The sequence below is a fragment of the Paramormyrops kingsleyae genome, chromosome 1, assembly GCF_048594095.1.
Source record: "Paramormyrops kingsleyae isolate MSU_618 chromosome 1, PKINGS_0.4, whole genome shotgun sequence".
NCBI classification, from domain to species: domain Eukaryota; kingdom Metazoa; phylum Chordata; class Actinopteri; order Osteoglossiformes; family Mormyridae; genus Paramormyrops; species Paramormyrops kingsleyae.
In genome coordinates this window covers 34,417,687-34,437,913 of record NC_132797.1, presented here as the reverse complement: position 1 = coordinate 34,437,913, position 20,227 = coordinate 34,417,687, and the positions used below count along the sequence as shown (strand labels likewise).

At 43.7% G+C, this 20,227-nt stretch overlaps 1 protein-coding gene across 2 annotated transcripts in view; it reads right to left on the bottom strand.

Moving 5' to 3' along the window:
- metap1d (methionyl aminopeptidase type 1D (mitochondrial)) overlaps positions 1-18,580 on the bottom strand; it is a 36,043-nt gene extending 17,463 nt beyond the window's left edge. For both annotated transcript variants that reach the window (XR_011992388.1, XM_023805915.2), the window contains exon 1: positions 18,483-18,580. Coding sequence is in view for 1 of the 2 variants with exons in the window: in XM_023805915.2 (XP_023661683.2) it covers positions 18,483-18,522 (40 nt within the window). In the remaining variant the exon portion in view is untranslated. The remainder of the gene's footprint in view (positions 1-18,482) is intronic.
- Positions 18,581-20,227: the final 1,647 nt, after the last annotated feature.

Here is a 20,227-nt window from a genome sequence, read left to right as displayed (position 1 = left end):
TGGGCTGGGGGTGGGGGGGCGAGTAATCAACGGTGGGGATATGGGGAGAGTGACCTCAGGGATTGGGGGTGGGGACCTGTGATCTCACAGGGGCAGTCAAGGCCCCCAGAGACCAAATGGGGCAGGGACATCCAGACACTGTGCAGGCCTCCCCCTTCCGGGCCAGTGAATTAACTCTTTCACCACAGATTTCCACTCTATCGCAACCCCCCCCCCACCACCCAAATCCCCCAACCGCCAGCTTCTTGGTAACGCAGCCCAATCACATTGCAGGATCTGCATTTCATTGCCTCATCAGTCTTGGGGAATATTAGTGAGAAACACCGTGAGCTAGAGAGCACCAGCTTTTTTGAGGAATGCAAACATGAAGTCCTGGCTAACAGGGGGACAGCGCACCACATGGTCACCCACAGCCGGCTGGCTGCCAGATGTCAGCATTCAGGGGTGCCTGGAGCTCTGTCATGTCAGGTGAGGTGGGCGCAAGGAGGAAGTTAGGGCCCACCCCCATCAATGAAAGCAACATACAGGAAGCCACCACCATCTCTCTTAGTGAGAGAAACCAAAACTGCCCAACATGAGTGTAAGGAGTATGACAAATTTTACACATAATTCAGGCCCAGGTCCATGTTTTCTCTGCAGGACAGTCTGCACCTGCCTCTGAACTGACTGTGCTTTCTTACCATCAGTCAGTCCTGCAAGGAGACACTGAATGCAACACAATAATGAGGGAAAGCTGGAGGGGGGCATTTCTGCTTCAGTTTGACTCAAAGCGTGACCTGAGGCTTCATCCAAGTTCCAGTCAGAAATGATAAATAAGTGATATATGACCACATCTTATCATGCAACTGTTTTTATTTACATAGCACATTTAAAAACAACAAATGTTGTGTCACGATAAAATTTAAATGAAACAGAACCAAAGGGAATAAATGTAGGTTTTTAAACACTATTTAAAAGTATGGATGGTTGGGGACTATCTCACATACAATGGAAGGGCATCATGCAACCAGTGAGGAGCAAAGGCAGGGTCGCTGTTAGATTTCAAACGTGCATGCGGAATGAACAGTAATTGCTGATTGGCTGACCTAAGACCCAGAGAAGTAGCGTAACTGTAATATGTACTTGCCTTAAAAACAAATGATAAAACTTTAAACTCTGTTCTGAACTTAACAGGCAGTCAATGTAATGCAGCATAAGGGAAATTGAACAAGCTGAAGCCAGGAAGCCAGGATTTTTTGTAAGCTTAGGTACAGAAAATTGCAGTAATCTATTTGGAAGGAGATAAAAGTTACTGTCTCCAAGTCTTGGGGTGAAAGGCATGGTTTAAGCCTGGCTATTGACTTTAACCAAAAGAAACTCCCCAAAACAACAGTATTAATTTGTTTCTCAAACTTCAATAATGAATCAAAAATGACACCAAGATTTTAGCACGATTGGAAATTGTCTGAAAGAGGTCCTAACTGTTCCCTGACATCACTAATAGAGCCTGAACGACCAAAACAAAACTAAGATGGAAAAAATTCATTGTAATCCACGTCTTAATATTGTCAAGCCAGTTTGAAAGGGCCAATCAGAGAGCAGCAATCACCAAGTTTTAAAGGCAGACAGAGTCGTGTGTCAGTAGCTGTATATTTAACGTTCACAAAAGCATAGAGTGAAGAGGAGAGGGCCTAAAACAGATCCTTGTGGTACCCCACACCCAAGAGGAGCTGATAATGAAATGTACACTCACCTAAAGGATTATTAGGAACACCTGTTCAATTTCTCATTAATGCAATTATCTAATCAACCAATCACATGGCAGTTGCTTCAATGCATTTAGGGGTGTGGTTCTGGTCAAGACAATCTCCTGAACTCCAAACTGAATGTCAGAATGGGAAAGAAAGGTGATTTAAGCAATTTTGAGCATGGCATGGTTGTTGGTGCCAGATGGGCCGGTCTGAGTATTTCACAATCTGCTCAGTTACTGGGATTTTCACGCACAACCATTTCTAGGGTTTACAAAGAATGGTGTGCAAAGGGAAAAACATCCAGTATGCGGCAGTCCTGTGGGCGAAAATGCCTTGTTGATGCTAGAGGTCAGAGGAGAATGGGCCGACTGATTCAAGCTGATAGAAGAGCAACTTTGACTGAAATAACCACTCGTTACAACCGAGGTATGCAGCAAAGCATTTGTGAAGCCACAACACGCACAACCTTGAGGCGGATGGGCTACAACAGCAGAAGACCCCACCGGGTACCACTCATCTCCACTACAAATAGGAAAAAGAGGCTACAATTTGCACGAGCTCACCAAAATTGGACAGTTGAAGACTGGAAAAATGTTGCCTGGTCTGATGAGTCTCGATTTCTGTTGAGACATTCAAATGGTAGAGTCAGAATTTGGCGTAAACAGAATGAGAACATGGATCCATCATGCCTTGTTACCACTGTGCAGGCTGGTGGTGGTGGTGTAATGGTGTGGGGGATGTTTTCTTGGCACACTTTAGGCCCCTTAGTGCCAATTGGGCATCGTTTTAATGCCACGGCCATTGTTTCTGACCATGTCCATCCCTTTATGACCACCATGTACCCATCCTCTGATGGCTACTTCCAGCAGGATAATGCACCATGTCACAAAGCTTGAATCATTTCAAATTGGTTTCTTGAACATGACAATGAGTTCACTGTACTAAAATGGCCCCCACAGTCACCAGATCTCAACCCAATAGAGCATCTTTGGGATGTGGTGGAATGGGAGCCTCGTGCCCTGGATGTGCATCCCACAAATCTCCATCAACTGCAAGATGCTATCCTATCAATATGGGCCAACATTTCTAAAGAATGCTTTCAGCACCTTGTTGAATCAATGCCACGTAGAATTAAGGCAGTTCTGAAGGCGAAAGGGGGTCAAACACCATATTAGTATGGTGTTCCTAATAATCCTTTAGGTGAGTGTATTTACCTATACTGACTGAAAAGACCTTCTTTCCACGAGCTAAGCCATTTTAACACCGTTCCCTGGAGACCTGCAACACAACTAAGATGTGTATATGAAGATATCAAGAGGGATGTTGTGGTCAACAGGATCAAAAGCTGCCCTCAGATCAAGTCGAATTAAAACTGAAGATGATCCGCTGAGAACAGACAGCAGCAAGCTCATTTGTCACCTTGAATAAGGCTGATTTAGTACGGTGCACTGACCTGGAATCAGATTGAAATTTATCAATAATGCTATAATGCTGAAGGTAACTGGAGAGCTAGGAAAACCATTTCCCCCAAGATCTTTGACAGAAAAGAAAGTTTTGAAATTAGTCTATGTGAAGAACCACTTTGGTACACCTCTTGTCTGACTGATACAGTGGTGGAATGGATGAACAAAGGTCCCAGGTCTGAAAACAGTCACAGAAAAGTTTGCAGACACAGCCTCACATCAAGCTGCAGAGTTTGCGAAAACCGAAACACTGCTTTAAGTAGCCTTCTCCAATTAAGGTTAACAGGGTGATACCACTGAGACAGTCACGGATGGGACAAAGAAAAAACAGAAAAGGTTGGATGAAGGTGGTTATGGGCTGCCCCACCAATGCAGTCACATGACCTTCAAGAGAGACAGCGAGTGGACACCCAGGCGACAGGAATGCAGTTGTCGATGGGCAAGTCTACAATTGGTCTATTCTGTGACCTATAATGTAAATAGTGTGGATGACATGCAATCCTCAGAGCAGCAAAATGCTTAAAAATCTCATAAGGCAGGCAAGTCCAGTTGTTCAAACGCTCAAGGTCACACACCAAATAAGACAAACCCATGATCACACGACTACAAAATCCCACGGACCGACAAAAATCAGGTGGCCAAATAACACACCACGAACAGAGATCCAAAGGACACTACAAGACTGCAAACCAGACTACACGTTTTTAATGCCCATAAAGAGACTGTACACTCAGCCAGGTTGACAAACCATGTTAGCAACAGACTGCCAAACACACCCAGAAATTAGTGCTGTGCAAAGAAAAATAGCAAAAAACTTCTTCACTCAACAACAACACATTAACCAAAAGACCTGATGAATAAGAAAGTGGAAAACTTACTTGGAGAGCAGTCAGGGCAGGTGAAAGGTTCACGTTAGACTGGTGTTATAGTCCAAGGTAGAGACAAAAATCCCAAAGTGGAAATTAATCCAATTTATTAATCCATGATCATACAAGTACCATGTAAAGCCGAAGAAAGACACACTGATAAAGTGTTTAAAACATATAAAAAAAATAAAACAGCAGCAGACATTAATTCCAGCATTTCACTCAAACCGGATGTGTGCGTTTTCAGTGGCAGTGAGAACAACAGTGATCCATCACTGACTGAATAAAGCGCCCAAAGTCACAGACCCCCTCATCAGTAATGACTTCAATGAAACATTTCCTATGTCCATAGATCAATCCGACGCTTCAGTTTACAGATCCTTCAGCCAACTCTCACTTACAGAACTGCCTTAATACCACAGAACCCTGCTGTATTGGGTGCCTTGCATTTGGGGTGATTTTTATTTCATGTCTGAGGAAGAGTAGTAATGGCGTTGATTTTTGGCAATTTGCACGAAGTCTGCTTGAGCGAGGGATTCCCGATTGCCAAAGTCTTTAGAGATGGATTTCCGAGCTTGTTCCAGCCTGACCAGCATCAACAGCTCTTTGTGACTTCTGTGAAATCTCTTTTGATCAGGAAGTGATTCACTTTCCACAAAGTGGTGTCATAAAGAGTACTTTCTTATGATAAATGCTAGTATATATATTTTTAAGGAGGGAAACCCCCTCAAACTCAAACCAGAATCATCTCCTTGACTGGACCATTATTGCTTTATTAAGTCTGAGTACTATATAGATTTTAATAGTTTTTCTTGAAATACACTTCGGAAAGGGAAAAAGTACTATTTACAGGGCCTTAAATCTATTTCTTTTATATTAGGACTTACATAAAGTACTACAGATTAAACTACAGACACAGACATTTCTCTGGAATCTTTCCATGAAGACTCTTTTCATTAAAACGGTAGTTTTAATCAATATTTTTCTTTCTTGAAGGCCTGTGGCAGAGAAAGCACACAGGGAAGGGGGGGAACGTGAAGCAGACCATGCCGCCACTTAGCCGTAATGTCGCTAAAGATGCCATGGTGGCTCTAGGACAGACGCCCCCCCCCCCCCCACAGGTGGTTTCACTGAGCTGACAGTCTGGACTACATGCACTCTGTGTTGTGACATATGACTCCCATGATTATCTTCAAAATTACCTCCCAGTTGTGCCACAGTAGCCCTTCTGTTGGGGGAATAGCTTTTGTTCACATCTCATATGGATGAGCCCTGGCTGCCCTGCACGCTGTCGCTGCTTTGTGGTTTTTCCCTCCCCAGACCCTCTCAGTAGGTACCCCCCCCTCAGCTGACCATGAGCCTTGCCATTTTGGAGATGCTCTGAGCCAGTCGTCTGACCATAATGATTTGGCTCTTGTCAAAGTCATTCAGATCTTTATACCTGCTATTTCTTCTGCATTCAATATGTCGGCTCCAAGTACTGAATGTTAGTTTACAGTCAAATACATCCCAGGCCCAACATGGACCACTTTTTGTGAGAAGTCCCGTAAAAAAGCAAACTATGCATGTCATCCTGGGTAAATGTATCTAACTAGTGAACAGAGTAATTTTTATACAGAGCCAACTATAAATCTAAACATTAAGTATAATGCAAAAAAAACCTCACAGAACCTACAGAATATCGAATAAGCGCACAGAATTACGCGTATTACTCCTTCTGATGGGTTACAATGCAGAATTGATTCATCCCGCTGCTCAGCTCTCACACGGTGCAGTGTTTCCTGGACCCGCAAGTGCATGTGCGTGATAAGGGCGTCGATGACATCACTATGGCTCTCCCCAATGTGGGAAACACCTATGCAACGTAATGAACCAAGAGTTGTACAGAACTGTTTACTATTCAAAGGACCTATTTGATTAAAAAAAGCCAGCCAGGTCCTATTTCCTCTGGCCAAAGATGTACCTTCTCCTCAAAACCCTAGTTGGGCTTTCCATCCATGCTTTGCTCTTCACCTGCCTGGAGATACCTGTCCTTGTCATAATTTGATTTCTCCCCCTCATATCCCCTCTTATACATTCACTCTTATATTAATTGCTTTGTGAAGTGCCCCGCATTAAAAAGAGAACAATCCTAAATAAAAAGCCGATCTAAGGAGGTATTGGCTGGCTGAATAGAGCATCCAGAGCCTCCAGCAATCAGGGGTTAACCACTCCGGCTGCCAAGCGAAGCGCCGCAAGATCCCTGCAATTACATGGACCGGCAAAGGGCACAGGCAATTTCCAGAGCCATTTGCATAGCTGAGAAGGTCCTCGCTGACCCCCACGAGAACCTCCAAGAACACAGACCGGGGCTGGGTGGGGGGAAGGGGGCAGACAATGGCGCTGTCACCCGCACATCCAGACCCTGGCAGATTTCTGCAGGTTATTTTCTGGACAACCATTACAAAATAGGGCATCAGATATGAGGAGGATTTTAATTTATGCCGGTTTCTGACAAATCCCCTCTGTATCAGCCATCTCAGTATTAAGAGTGCAGTGTTTTTACAACTAGGAGCATTTCAGCATTAATGTCATGGATTAACCTTTATTTACTGTGACTTAATTTTATAGCGCTGGTTTACTTCCGTGTAATACGGTAATATTTTTGTATCTTGCATGGATTGCAGAGCTACACAAGAATAATGGTACTTAACTGATATTATTATTTACACTGACATGCAAGTTACTAAAACTGGTAAAAATGTTAGTGTTGCTGTTAGCATTAGAACAGGCAATTATGTTTGTGTTAATGCTGCTGATACAAATGATTAGATAGTATTGTAAGGTGCTTTCCCACCTAATTTTCAGGAATTCAGGTCAAATGTTGCTTAAATTTCGTACTGAAAATAAGCTATAACATGCATACGCACAAAAAGAAAAATTCAGATTTATCAAACCTAATGTATGCACACACATACACAATTTCCCCTTGATAAATCAGAACCATCTTGCAAAAGTGCGTACGTACATGCACCAGCCTGAGATCCTGCCCATCTGCCGCCCACAAATGACCATAAACGGTCAATGCAAATGAACTGCATGATCATATAATATGCATGTATCACACATTTTTTATACATACACACACACTCACACAAAAGAAGCACCTGCCTACATACACAGTGGTACCTCAGAACTCCAATTTAATCCATTCAGAACAATGGATCGAATCCTAAAAAGTTCGAGTTCTGATCGAATTTTCCCCATAAGAAATAATGGAAAACCAATTAATTGGTTCCCGGCCCCTAAAAATTACACCTAAATATGTTTGTTTTTTTTAGCATTTAAACACAAAATGAACCGCATAAAACAAGAAGAGCATATACTGTACTAAACACATCTAAGCACATTTATCAAATCAGTAATTTGTAAAGTAAGAAAATAAATGTATCCAAGCAATGTCTAAAGTTAAAATCGTCCGATCGTCCGCTCCTTCTGTGTGCCACGCCCCCTCCTTAGCCCCGTGTGGAATCCCCGTGTGATCAGCTGTTTCTGGTTGTTGTCATTAGTCCTCTGTATTTCGTCCGCATTTCAGTTTGTTTCCCCAGTCCAGTCATTGTATTGTCCGCCTGCGTTTTGCCTGCCTTACCTGTAACTAAACCCCGTATTCCCCGATACCCTGATGTCTGCGCCTTTGTCTCCGTTCTGTCCCCCTAATATTGTCACGACAATATTATTATACATGTATTAATGGTTTATTATTAATATCAAAATAATTAATAAGAAATCTTTATTTTTAAATGTATTTTATTATATAATAATAATTACTGTTACTGTCTATCATTGTCTAAATGTATTTTTACTGTCTAAATATATGTATTCAGCTAATGTAAACATGCACGATGCTCTCACAGTGAATGTGAGGCTGAAGCGTTACCCTTTGTTTCCGCTGAGAGACGTGCCGCGTGACTCATTTCCCCACGCATACAAGTTATCTTAGGTCAGTGTTCATGGTTTGACTTTTGAGATTCAGATCGAGCTCTAGGTAATTTTTTTTCGAACTGGTTGGTTCAACTTTTAAGAAATTCAAGTTCCAATGAGTTTGAGAACTGAGGTACCACTGTATATATACAGTATATACACACACACACACGTCACGTTGGAATTCACGTTCGAATTCAGATTGATGTATCACTGGAGGAAGGAATTTGTACAGTGGAAGACATTTCGCATGGCAGCTAGATCTGACAGGTCAAATGTTTGCATGCTGAGCGTGAATGCTTGACATGCGTAAAGAAAAGGATTTTTCTTATTCATTGATTTTCAGGCCCATATGGTAATGAGCTCTGGGTAGTGACCAAAAGAATGAGATTGCAGATACAAGCGGCCGAAATGAGTTTCCTCCACAGGGTGGTGGGGCTCAGCCTCAGAGATAGGGTGAGGAGCTCGGACATTCGGGAGGGGCTCAAACTAGAGTCGCTTACCCTCCACAAAGGAGGTGGTTTGGGCATCTATCGAGGATGCCTCCTGGGCGTCTCCCTGGGGAGGTGTTTTGGGCATGTCCAACCAGGAGGAGATCCCGGGACAGACCCAGGACACGCTGGAGAGATTATACCTCTCGGCTGACATAGGAATGCCTTGGTATCCCCCAGAGGAGCTAGAGGAGGTGGTTGGTGAGAGGGAGGTCTGGGCATCCCTGCTTAGACTGCTGCCCCCGTGACCCGATCCTGGGTCACGGGGCAGCAGAAAATAGATGGATGGAAGATTTTCAGGCAGCCTTTAGTGATTTGTAAGCTGACCTTAGTTACAGTGTTAATGTTACCACTTTTGGTGATACTATTACAGTGTTACCATTAATGTTACTGCGAAGCATCAGTGTTAGTGAATCCTAGAGAGCAGGGAAAACCATTCACCTGGCGCCGCTCTCGACAATCTCAGCTTACAACAATGCAGGCGTGCAGCAAGTTCATTTCCACGCAGACAACAACTAACAGTATCAGGAAGGTAAAATTTGGAGAATCTGTCTGTCGTCTAGGAAAGGACCCAAGCTGCAGTGGTGGTCAGGCCAGGCCCCCGGGGGTGTGTGCCAAGCCAGGGCATGAGTACGAATACGGGGCTCTGTGCTGCTCTGCCCAGCACGAGGGGCAGGCTGCGGGGGGGGGGGGGGGGCTTCTCACACATCACACAGCTGTTCGCCAGCTCCAGAGCCACTCCAGAACCTGCCGGGCTCTTCCGCCAGGGGATAGGGGGGCAGCATGCTAATAATAACAACACAGAGCCCGGGTCAGGGCGGGGGGGCACGACCTAACCCTGTCTCAGAGCTGCAAATAGGACTGGAGCCAGTCAGTCAGCCCAAAAGGCCACAGGCCCTGTGTGTGTGTGTGTGGGGGGGGCTGAGGTCTCCTTTCACTTCCTGCCCTGCTTGGTGTCACCCCACAGCTAGGGGTGCTTTTCATCCACAGGTACCAAGCTTTTGGTAGGGTGCTTTTCCGTTGACTTCTGATCAAGTGCCAGTAACCAAAAGTTCCAACACCTAAAGTTCCAAACCAGCTGGGGTACTTTATTGGTACTTTGGGGTGTGACTGCAAACGCTTTCTTTGTCAGACAGCCCGCCTCTGAAACACAACTACAACTGCCGCCTTGAAAAAAGTAATAAACTCAGTAAATAACAATAAGTAATAAAAAGTATTAATAATTGAAGCATGGATGAACGAAGAAGTCAAGCTTTGTAAGTGTGATCTGGTCGGCAGAACATACAACAAAATCAGGATGGTTTGACAAGAGATATACTAGGATATACTATGTATAATATACTAGGGCAGCACGGTATTGGAAAATTTCAGATATCGTGATGGGATTTTGTTGTAATAAATACTGGGGTATTTGTAAAGCAAAAAAGGAGTTCAGAAAACATCTCAGAAAACCCGTCTAGGAGCGATTTAAACAGTGAGAATGAAAGTCATTATGTTTGCATGTCAGACATATTCAGGTCATTAAACACTGGTTGAAATGCCTTGGCATAGAATATAAGAAAATGATATATTTTGCATGCAGCACGCACACAGAAGAAGCAGAGGTAAACTTTACTTTGATTTTTAAACATATACCAGATAATGTTGAAAAGGAATAATCATTCATTTTTTCCCCTATGACAGAGTAAAAATGCTTTAGTGAAACTTAAACCCCCACTGCGCTATAATGTCTGTACAGAACTGAAGTTATGAAAAATTCTGATCTTAATGCAGCTGACTAACAATGCAAGAATTATATGCAATGTTGGTATTAATATCACACATTGCCCAGCCCTATAATATACTACAGCCATTTTTTGAATTCAATACAAAATACCACATCGCTTTGTGATGTCATTCAGGCTTAGTACCAGTTTTTACGCAAGTAGAAAACCAACAGTACAAAAGTACGGTACCCAGTGCGATGGAAAAGTATCCTAGATCTGCACCTAAACACGTCACCAGGCTTGATTCTTCCACAACTCTTATAAACGTTCCTTGAGAGATAACTGTGCCTTAACTCTGCTTAATGGCTGATCTGTAGCTTCTGTGAAATCTCTGTATTTTCTAGCCCTGGACTGTAAATAATTCCAAGATGGCGCAGCACTGAGGAATGGCATCACAGGACGTCGCTTTTCACGAGGAGCCTAGTCATTTATGGCTGTCTTCTCTGTTGCCATGCGACTTTGTTGGGAACGCATTCCCTCCTGGGCACATGGTTAAACTAGCGCCGTAGCAATCATGGACCAGGGAGCTTAAACTAATCCTGCTGTCCTTTCACCACTGATTTCCACCATGACCTCACAGTCAAGCACCCGTTTCTGAAGGTGTCACGCGGTAACGTGCTTTACCTTGACGACGCCCCAGCCGGGCTTTTAGGGGGATGCCACTGTGTTCCTCTTTTCTTTAACTGGCACTGTGTGGGTCCCACGCATCAGACACACATGCCAGTGGTGGAGCCATGGGCGGGCGTCCTTCCATGATCTCAAGGGAGATCATTTGCCCTCAGGCCTACAATAAAATTTTGTGTTCAGGCTGATCTGAGCTGCATTTTTACAAGGTTCGCATAAACCTTAGAAACAGAAGATGAAGCTTCTTTTTTAAACCAGCATAATGTTTACTGACTGAACACGAGAGTCACATTTTACAGTTTGTTGAAGCTGAGCAACTGATGCGTTTCTCTGTCCAAACTTAATCTCATTGACCTACTTCCAAGGAACACCGGTGAGATGTCCCTAAAAGAGCATCCTTCACTCAGCAAACAGATCAGTCCTAGAAGGCTAACGATTCTGCATTCTGCTCCAGGCTCCATTCCCATGGAAACACATTTCCCAGCATGCCCCACAGTAATATTTTGGGTTATAGAATGGACACAAAGCATCCTTTGGCTTGCCGAAACTACAGGGCCCATCCAAGACAAGTGTGACAGTTTGGGCCTGACTCATATTCGACGCCCTGGGAATTCTGGGCCCCCGACCAGTGTGTGATATCTGGCAAACTTCAGCACGTCCTCTCTCTGCACTTGTGGCATTCCTGTTTACTTACGAAGCCTGGATGAAGATGGAGGGCCATAAAAATGCCACTCAGAGAAGCCAGACGGAGGGAAGAAAAATTCCTGTCCAAAAACACTGCAAATGACACGTCGAATGCGATCACACCCCTCGCTCTTTCCCATGGTCATTTATGAGGTTGGAGAAAACCACTACAGTTTGGCTCCGTTTCAGTTCCCATCGCAACCGAGGGCACTGAATTTTGTTGCGTTTCCCTCTAGCTGTTAATTCAGCATAACTATTTTATCTATTAAAATTATTTCGCCATGAACGTCACTTAAGGGTCACAAATTCTAGCATGGCATTCAGGTTTTTGTTTTAGAAACGGATTTACAGGAAATGTAATCTGCACTTGATCTGTAATCAATTCCAGAAAAACTGGATTTTTGAGCATTTTTTACCAGCAACTAAAAATGTCCAAACTCACTTTTTTTTTAAATAGTTGTCATGTTCCTTAAATCATTAAAGAAATGAATGTCGGAGAAGACAACTGTAAACCAGTGTTTCCCGACCAGGCCTTCAGGAACCTACAGACAGTCCACATTTTTGCTCCCTCTGTGGGTACCTGAGGATCAGACTGGGAAGCACCGCTGTACAGATAGATAAATACTGCAGGTGCTCTGCACACTCTGATGCGGCTCTATAAGTCAACAGCACTTCAGCAGTATAAGCCAGGTAGCTACCCGAGAGCAGTGATCGTCACCCTGACAAGACCACAAAATGCTCCTGCCTGCGCACCAGACGCTCTCTAAACCTGACACTGTACCCTCCCTAGCCAGGGGCTGCCACAGGAACCCAGACGGCGTTTAACCAAACCGATCCTACTACTGCCGTTTCAGGAGAATCGACAGAGTGTTCCTCTACACTCAGGCAGAAGTTAGTCTGAAGCCTAACAAAGTACTGTCTCATGACTTTGTCCTTCCTCACTGTGTCTGCCATGTGACATGGGAACACGCAGCTCATGCGGGATCAACCCTAACCCCAAACCCCAAACGGTTCCCGTTACTGTCATTATGGACCACAGGCATTTGGTTGGGAAGCATAGATTTCGGTTGCATTCCTTAAAGTCACTTCATACACTGTAAACAAGGGATTAAAAAAGATATTAAAATGTAAGCAAACTGGAAATATTTCACTTTTTGCCAAGATAAAGTTCTTTTCAAAGCCTGCAGATTTAATGAGTGCCTGTTGGCATATTTAGGTTTTCCAACATCAACAACTAGAGACAACAAGTATTAGGCATTAAATTAAACTTTAATCCCTATTTAACAACAGCCAACATTAACTGAATCCTGTTTTTCAGTTCATTTGATACAATCATGCACTAAACAGGTGACTCTGCGACATAATGGAAGAGGCCTGTTTGAAGCACCAGCATATAGAGGAGCCGGACCCTACCAATTAATGCCAGGTGGCAAATCTAACATGTGAGGGGTAGCCAAACAAAACACTTTTCATCATGCTGTCTTATCTACTCCAATTGCCTGCCTTGCTGAACTTTTTAGACCAAGAGCACTTCCATTTGCTATACATTTCATATTTTTGTTTGTGCTAATTACTATAATGCACGATATCTTTACAAGACTTGGCAATTCTATGGGACCAGGACTCATTTATACAATAAATACGACACTGTGATTCTGCCCAGAAGCTTCCAACAATATCATTTGGTTTCCTTTGTATTTCTAACTATTTTGAAATTCAGCATCATAGCCTCAATACTGTTTTTCTGCATGTCCTCCTCTAAGTGTGGTCATCTCAAATCCCTGCCTTGTTTCTGTACCACAAACTCACTGGTGGAGCATGAGAAGGCCCAAGATCTGATAGGAGGAGCCTCACGAATGTTGCAGCAGGTGACCAGTTAACTAGGTGCCTGACCGACAACAGAAGTGTAAGAAACAGCCATCCCAGCCTCATTCTGACATTAAGGGGGTTCCTGTCAAAATTGGTTTTTAGAACTGCATGTTTGTTTGTTTTACAACACAGTACAGTATCGTACTTTATGACTTTAACACGGTGGTGAGGTAATAGCTGCAATGGACATTCTCACGGTCACAGAGGAAACAGAGGCGTTATTCCACCCCCTGGTACCAGGCTGCCAGAGACTGACGGCTCTCCCAGAGACGGAAGACCAGGGCAGCACCGGGTCCAAAAGGTGCCTCCCCCTCCTGTCTTAAAGCCTGTGCAGACCAACAAGCTCCAATTTCCACACAGATATTTGGAGCTCCGCAAAGTCCCCTCCTGCTTCAAAGCTTCCACCTTCATCCTGCTCCCCAAGAAACCCTCCAACGCAGGAACGAATGACTCTGACGTCTGTGGTCATAATAATGAAACAACTGGTGTTAGCCCACCTGAAGATCATCACAGGGCACCTGCTGGACCCCCGGCACCTTGCCTACCAAGCACAGAGGTCAGTGTATGATGCAATAAACATGGCACTGCATTACGTCCTGCAACATCTAGACTGCCCAGGGACATATGCAAGGATCCAGTCTGTTGACTTCAGTTCGGCGTTCAAAACCATCATTCTAGACATCCTCTCCACCAAACTTTCCCAGCTCGCTCACTGCATCCCCTGCCATCTGTCAGCGGATAACCAGCCTCCTGACAGGCAGGAAACAGCAGGTGAGGCCAGGAGAAGTACTGGTGTTCCCAGTGAGGTGTTCTCCTCCCACTGCTCTTCCCCCTCTACACCAAAGGCAGCACCAAAGGCTCTGCTGTTAAAATCTTGAAGTTTGCAGGCGACACTACGGTCATGGGTCACCTAAGATGGCAACAAGTCTGCATATCAGCGGGAGGTTGAAAGGCAGGTGCACTGGTGCAGTCAGAACAATTTAGAGCTGAACACGCTGAAGACTGTGGAGATGAGGGTGGGCTTTAGGAGACACCCCTCCGCACTGTCTCCCCTCAGCCCTGGGTCAACCATGGAGACCTTCAGGTTTCTGGGATCCATCATGGGATCCAGTGGGAGACCAACATCGACTCCATCCTCAAAAAGGCCTAACGGAGGATGTACTTTCCGCAGCAACTGAGAGGTACTGCCGGCCACAGGAGCTGCTGCACACCGCAGTCATCAAATCTGTCCTGCGCACGTCCACCACGGTCTGGTTCAGAGCAGCCGTGAAACAGGACATGAACAGACTGCAGTGACCAGTAAGGATAGCAGAAAAAAAATCACTGGCGTGCCTCTGCCCACCCTCCAGGACTTCTACACTTCAAGAACCAGGAAACAGGCCGGGAAAATCATTACCGATACCTCACCTGGACACACCCTTCTCCAGCCCCTCCCCTCCAGCACACCAAAACCACTGGACACACCAGCGGTCTCTTTCCTCATGCCATCACACTCGTAAACAGGTGACCGGTACCATCTACTGTGTCGCAGGTACTCGTCTTTACACCCTGCCTCACATCTACAAATACTGTACAGCTCATTCCCATACGTACTGATCATTACCGCTGCTGTCACTTATGGTGTATCAATCTGTATACGGCTTGTGCATTGGCTGCAAATTGTATGTTCATTGTCTGAATATTGTCTAGCTTGAGAGACACCATCAGCCAGAACCAAATTCTTTGTACGATTTAACATACTTGGCCAGTAAATCAGATTCTGATTCAGCAGTTAAAGTGAGCTGGCACCCTAAGCCGTAGGGAGAAGGAGACCAACAGGTTGATAAATGTACCCAGTCAGCTGGCTCTTTAAGGTCAGGTGACACACGCTGATGAAAACCAGCATATCATTGGTCATCAAACAATATCAAGTCTGTCTCTTCGTCTTCACCTTTGTCTACTGTGGCATCAAACATTTTTCGAAAAGGGCTTTATAGGGGAGAATGGGGCTGGATTTGGGGGGTATACGACAGTTAAGGTAACACAAAGAGCACCATGGTAACACAGTAAGGCGATGTGATTGGGAGGGGGGAGGTTGCTGGTGTCCCCAAAATGAGCCCCTATCACTTCCTGGGATACCTCAGCCCCCGTATCACGTTAACTGCTTACTCTGCTTCCCGCGGCCGTCTGTGCTGCCGGATGGGTCGGCGCCACCAGGTATCAGACGGGCAAGGAGTCCGTGCCAGAAAGGCGAGACAAAACCAGGGCCGCCGTTCCTGCTTGCCGACATCAAAAACCTTCTACTTAAGCTGAAGGACTGCTATAAAATAATCGCACTACTTCCCATGTTGAGTTCTGCTATTTTCATTTGTGTTATATATCTATAAATATATATGAAGCCACGTAACGAGTGCAACGTAGCCATGCATTTGTCATCAGATCCAGTTAAGAGGAAAATAATAGGGTCATAACAACTGAACAGACACACACAACAATGACAGATCCTGCAAAAGCCCTGCCACCCAAAACCAGAGGAGAAGAATGCCTACCATTCACCCCCCTCCCCATGAATGTGACGGTCCCTGAGCTGGCAGAAAGGCCAGGACATGTCCATCTTCACGAAAGCAAAAAATGCGCCCAGCGGACCTCCCACGGCAGCCAGAGTCAAAGCCTGTCATCCCCAGCAGTGGGCTGGGATCGCCACAGATGAGTGACCAGGCTGGCTGTTGGGGGGGGGGGGGTGCAACCAGCACTCTGCACTTTATACTGAGGGGCTCTATAATCAATTTCAAACTTCGAAATTTAGTAATGCTGATGCAGTGGAAATCACAGGTAGATGCTGACAACTGCTGGTTTTCACGTAAAAATGCCAACAAATGGCATGAAGGACCACTTTCTGCTGCATGGCATAGATTCTCTGTCCGTTCAGTGATATTGACTTTAAAGGACTTAGGCTAAATACTGTAGGACAGCACTAATCTACATCAAGGGGGGCACAGAGTCCCTCCCGCCCTGAGCCCACACACCTCCCACTGACAGGCACACATAGACATGCACACCCTGCAGCATCACACATATCGGCAGGCCGAGAGCATCCCGCAGGTCAGCTAACCCACGTGACCAATCAGCAGCCCTCTACTAGGTCACTAACACTCCCCCCATCCACCAGCCCTCCCCCCTTGTGGTCAGCAGTCAAGACCGCATCACGCAAGGTCTTCATCAGGTCAAAGCAGAATTCAAATAACAGCAAAAGGTACCGAGATACATCCTTCACTTGCATTTGCCACAGAGAACATTTCTCACAATCCAGAACCGCAGGATGTGACCCCAAATGGTTCTGTAATGAAAACCACAGGGACGAGCCTGATTAATGCAAAACAGAGCCAGCTAACTTTTTACTGTACATTTGGCAAGGGAGGAAGTATTAAAATTAACCCCAGGACCCTTTGTAAATTGATACACGAAGCAACTGTCACGCACCAGGACAAAGATGACTATGAAAATGCGCACTCTGATGGGACTTCGCCACGATGGAGAGCTTTTAAATTGGAAGGCAAAACGGCTCTCATTAGCCTCCACTCAGCACCCGTGGCATTCAGGACGAATCAGGAGTGCAGCATCAGCCACAAGGGGGAGCTCACAAGGATGTCCGTCACACATCGATTTGACTGGGGCATGACGCCGTCGTCTGGAACGCAGCCATCCAGACACCTGACTCTCTGGGGAGGGGCAGGGTATCAGTCTGCCTCTGGAGCGAGAGACCACCACTCTGGCCATGCGAGGTCCACCGCAGACACCCGCCACAGGCTGGGACACGCTCCTGTAATCTGAGTCACGTCCAAGGGCCTGAGGCAGGGTACACGCTGTTACTGCCCAAAGTACCTTAAACAATAGGATGCGGTTGAAATTGCTATTCAGACATTATGCATGACTTTTTTTTTTATTGTTGTCCCTGAATTTAACCATCCTCTCATACAGGACGTCTCACAGAACTCTCCCTTAGAGGTCAACAGGGACTCTCTAAATCCCATCAGACTTAAATTACTGGACTTGTTCACTAGGTAAATTAACATGCAGTCCATTATAGATTTCATTCCACTTCTTAGCATAGTCCAGCTAACAGCAAAATAAGCATTTACCCATATGCTTTATATATCCTGTTACCTCATTTACACCCAGGCTTTGGGTCAATTCTCCGAGGAAAAAGGAAATTTAACATGATGCAGAAGCTGTAAATACATGCTACTAACAGTAAAATTTCATTTCCCAGATCATAACAGAGTGCTTTCCTTAAAAACCACAAAATACTTCAAACATTACACTAATTTACAATGGATGCTAATTGTATTTACAGGTCATTCTATTTGTTTAAAAAATTATCACTGTATTTATCACCGTTTTTATAATAATGTATATCTACATTTGGCAAACATCATATTATATCTCTATGGGGCAACCTTAAGTTGTTTAATTGTCTAACTGTAAAATTTCCGAACCAACACCTAGTAATGTTGAATTCATAACTTATGTATTACGTCAGATTAATCCGTATACTATTTTATAATTATATATGATCAGGAAGTATTTAGGTTAATGTCTTCAGCCAGGTAAGAAACATACGAATTAACCGGCTGCTCCGAAACAGAAAGGTGTGCCAAATAAGTCAGTTTTGAATGTTTACTTTGCTTATATTATTTGTTTAATTTGCAGTACACAATTTTGCGGCTATTTGCTTTCAAGGTCATTGCGTCTTAAAAGCGTTGTTTTAAACACAGAAATATGTACTTCATTTTGAAAGCACGCTTGCATATAACGGTCCTGCCGCAAAAACTGCTTTATCAGTCTGGTAACAGCTATCTTGCAAAGACGAGTATGTCTAGTATTTGAACTGAGCGGCTAGCTAACAAGTTCTTTAGTATCAAGGTCGGAATAGTTGACGATTTATCTTAAATAAACTGAAAGGGAACTATGTACATTGAAGAGATGTCACTTAGAAAACTAATCTTTTTTAAGTTAGTCATAAAACGATCAGGAATGAGAAGCCCGCTACCTGCTCTTGTGGCACGTTTCACAGCACAGGGCGCCGCCATATTGTTTATATCGGAGAATCACATGATCCGCCCTGAGCTGCGCTTGATTTAAAAAAAAGGGGAAAAATCAATATGGAAAAATTACGTAATTTATAATAAAAACGATAATAGCACAGCAGCAGATTCAGCAGTAAAATAATTCAGATGTTATTCTCTTTTATTAGTATTATTAAACACCATTTGAATACATTTGTTAGAATTATCATGTCCGCTTTATTGTACCTTCACAAATAAAATTACTTCCATGCCTAGTATTTTAAAGAATGAAAGGTTCACACAAATCCGCTTATATTCCTTTGGAAACAGAGTTGGTGGGGATTCGTTTAAATGCAGATTCTGTGTATTTGCATGATTGTCAAATTAAAATTGTATTGTTTTGGAATAATAAAGGAACGTTAGCTGTATGCAATAAATATTCTAGGAAGTGGGCACTTACATAATTAGGAGAAATGTAGCCTTAAGTTCTTACCTGGTTTAAAACTGGAAGTGCTCGTAATGAGCCTTGACAATAAACACAAATAAAATGTTTAATTATTGTCCCAGTAGATTTTGCAGGACACACATTGTAAAGCCAGACAAGGGTGAATGTATCCATAATGTCCACAAACTGACAATTTAATGACTTTAAATACCAATGATGAAGGCTTTCCACTCCCAATCCAAACTCAGAAGCATATTTACCTTTATTTTACCAAGAAGTCCTATTGAGATTAAATCTTTTTTACAAGACAGACCTGGCCAAGGTAGCAGCCGTACAAACTTAAGAGGTGCAAAGTTCAGATACAGAAAGTACAAATCCAGACCAAGGTTTTGTTTCAACCAACCTGTTTAGTACAAAGAGTAGCACTCATGGAGTACTCAACTGGTTGGTTGGAACAAAACCTTGGTCTGGATTTGTACTTTCTGGACCTGAATTTTCCACCTCTGGCAAACATATAATATGATAAAAGGTTATGCAAAGGATTGAAGTTGTTAAGAAGGACCAGAAAGGAGAATATTTCTCTCCACTAGAATGACACTTGTATTAGCTTTGAAGTTCCCTTATGACATCACACAAGGGACCCTCTCTGTGCTGCTGGGGTAGCACTTGCTTTTGAGGAAGCTCTTTTGCAGCTCTATGTGAGCCATCTCCTCTTCAGAGCTGAAGGTACTTCATTTTCTCAGTCACTTCTCGTCAACATTCTACTGCACTGTGGTCTCATAACTTCCTGGTTTGGTTTGAATTCCTACCATTTCCCTGACTTAATTGACATAATTAGTATTTAATTTGTATTATGTATTTATATTCTGTATTTCCCAAAATTATTAATTACGATAGTGTTTTTTGTAAATGAAGAACAAAGCTGCAATTATCAGGTGTATGTTTTTAATTTGGAAAAAAAACATTAATTTGTGCTTTTAATTAATTTTAATTTGTGATTAATTTGTGGGTCTTTCCTGACAGTTCAACATCTATTCAAAACCTGTTTCACGCGTAAAAAAGAAGCTGTCTGATTATGAGAAACCCTCCTCTGAATGGCTTCATCCTACTTTATGATTCCAGGATTCAAAGTGTTTGGAATTGTAGAAAAGTACCACTTTATGATATTCAGGGTCAATAGAAAGTCAACAAAGTGCACCAGAAGATTCTGTATCATTATTTGGCAAAAGATTGTAGTCATTTTAAACATAAACATGAAACAAATAAAGATACAGTAAAATAAGT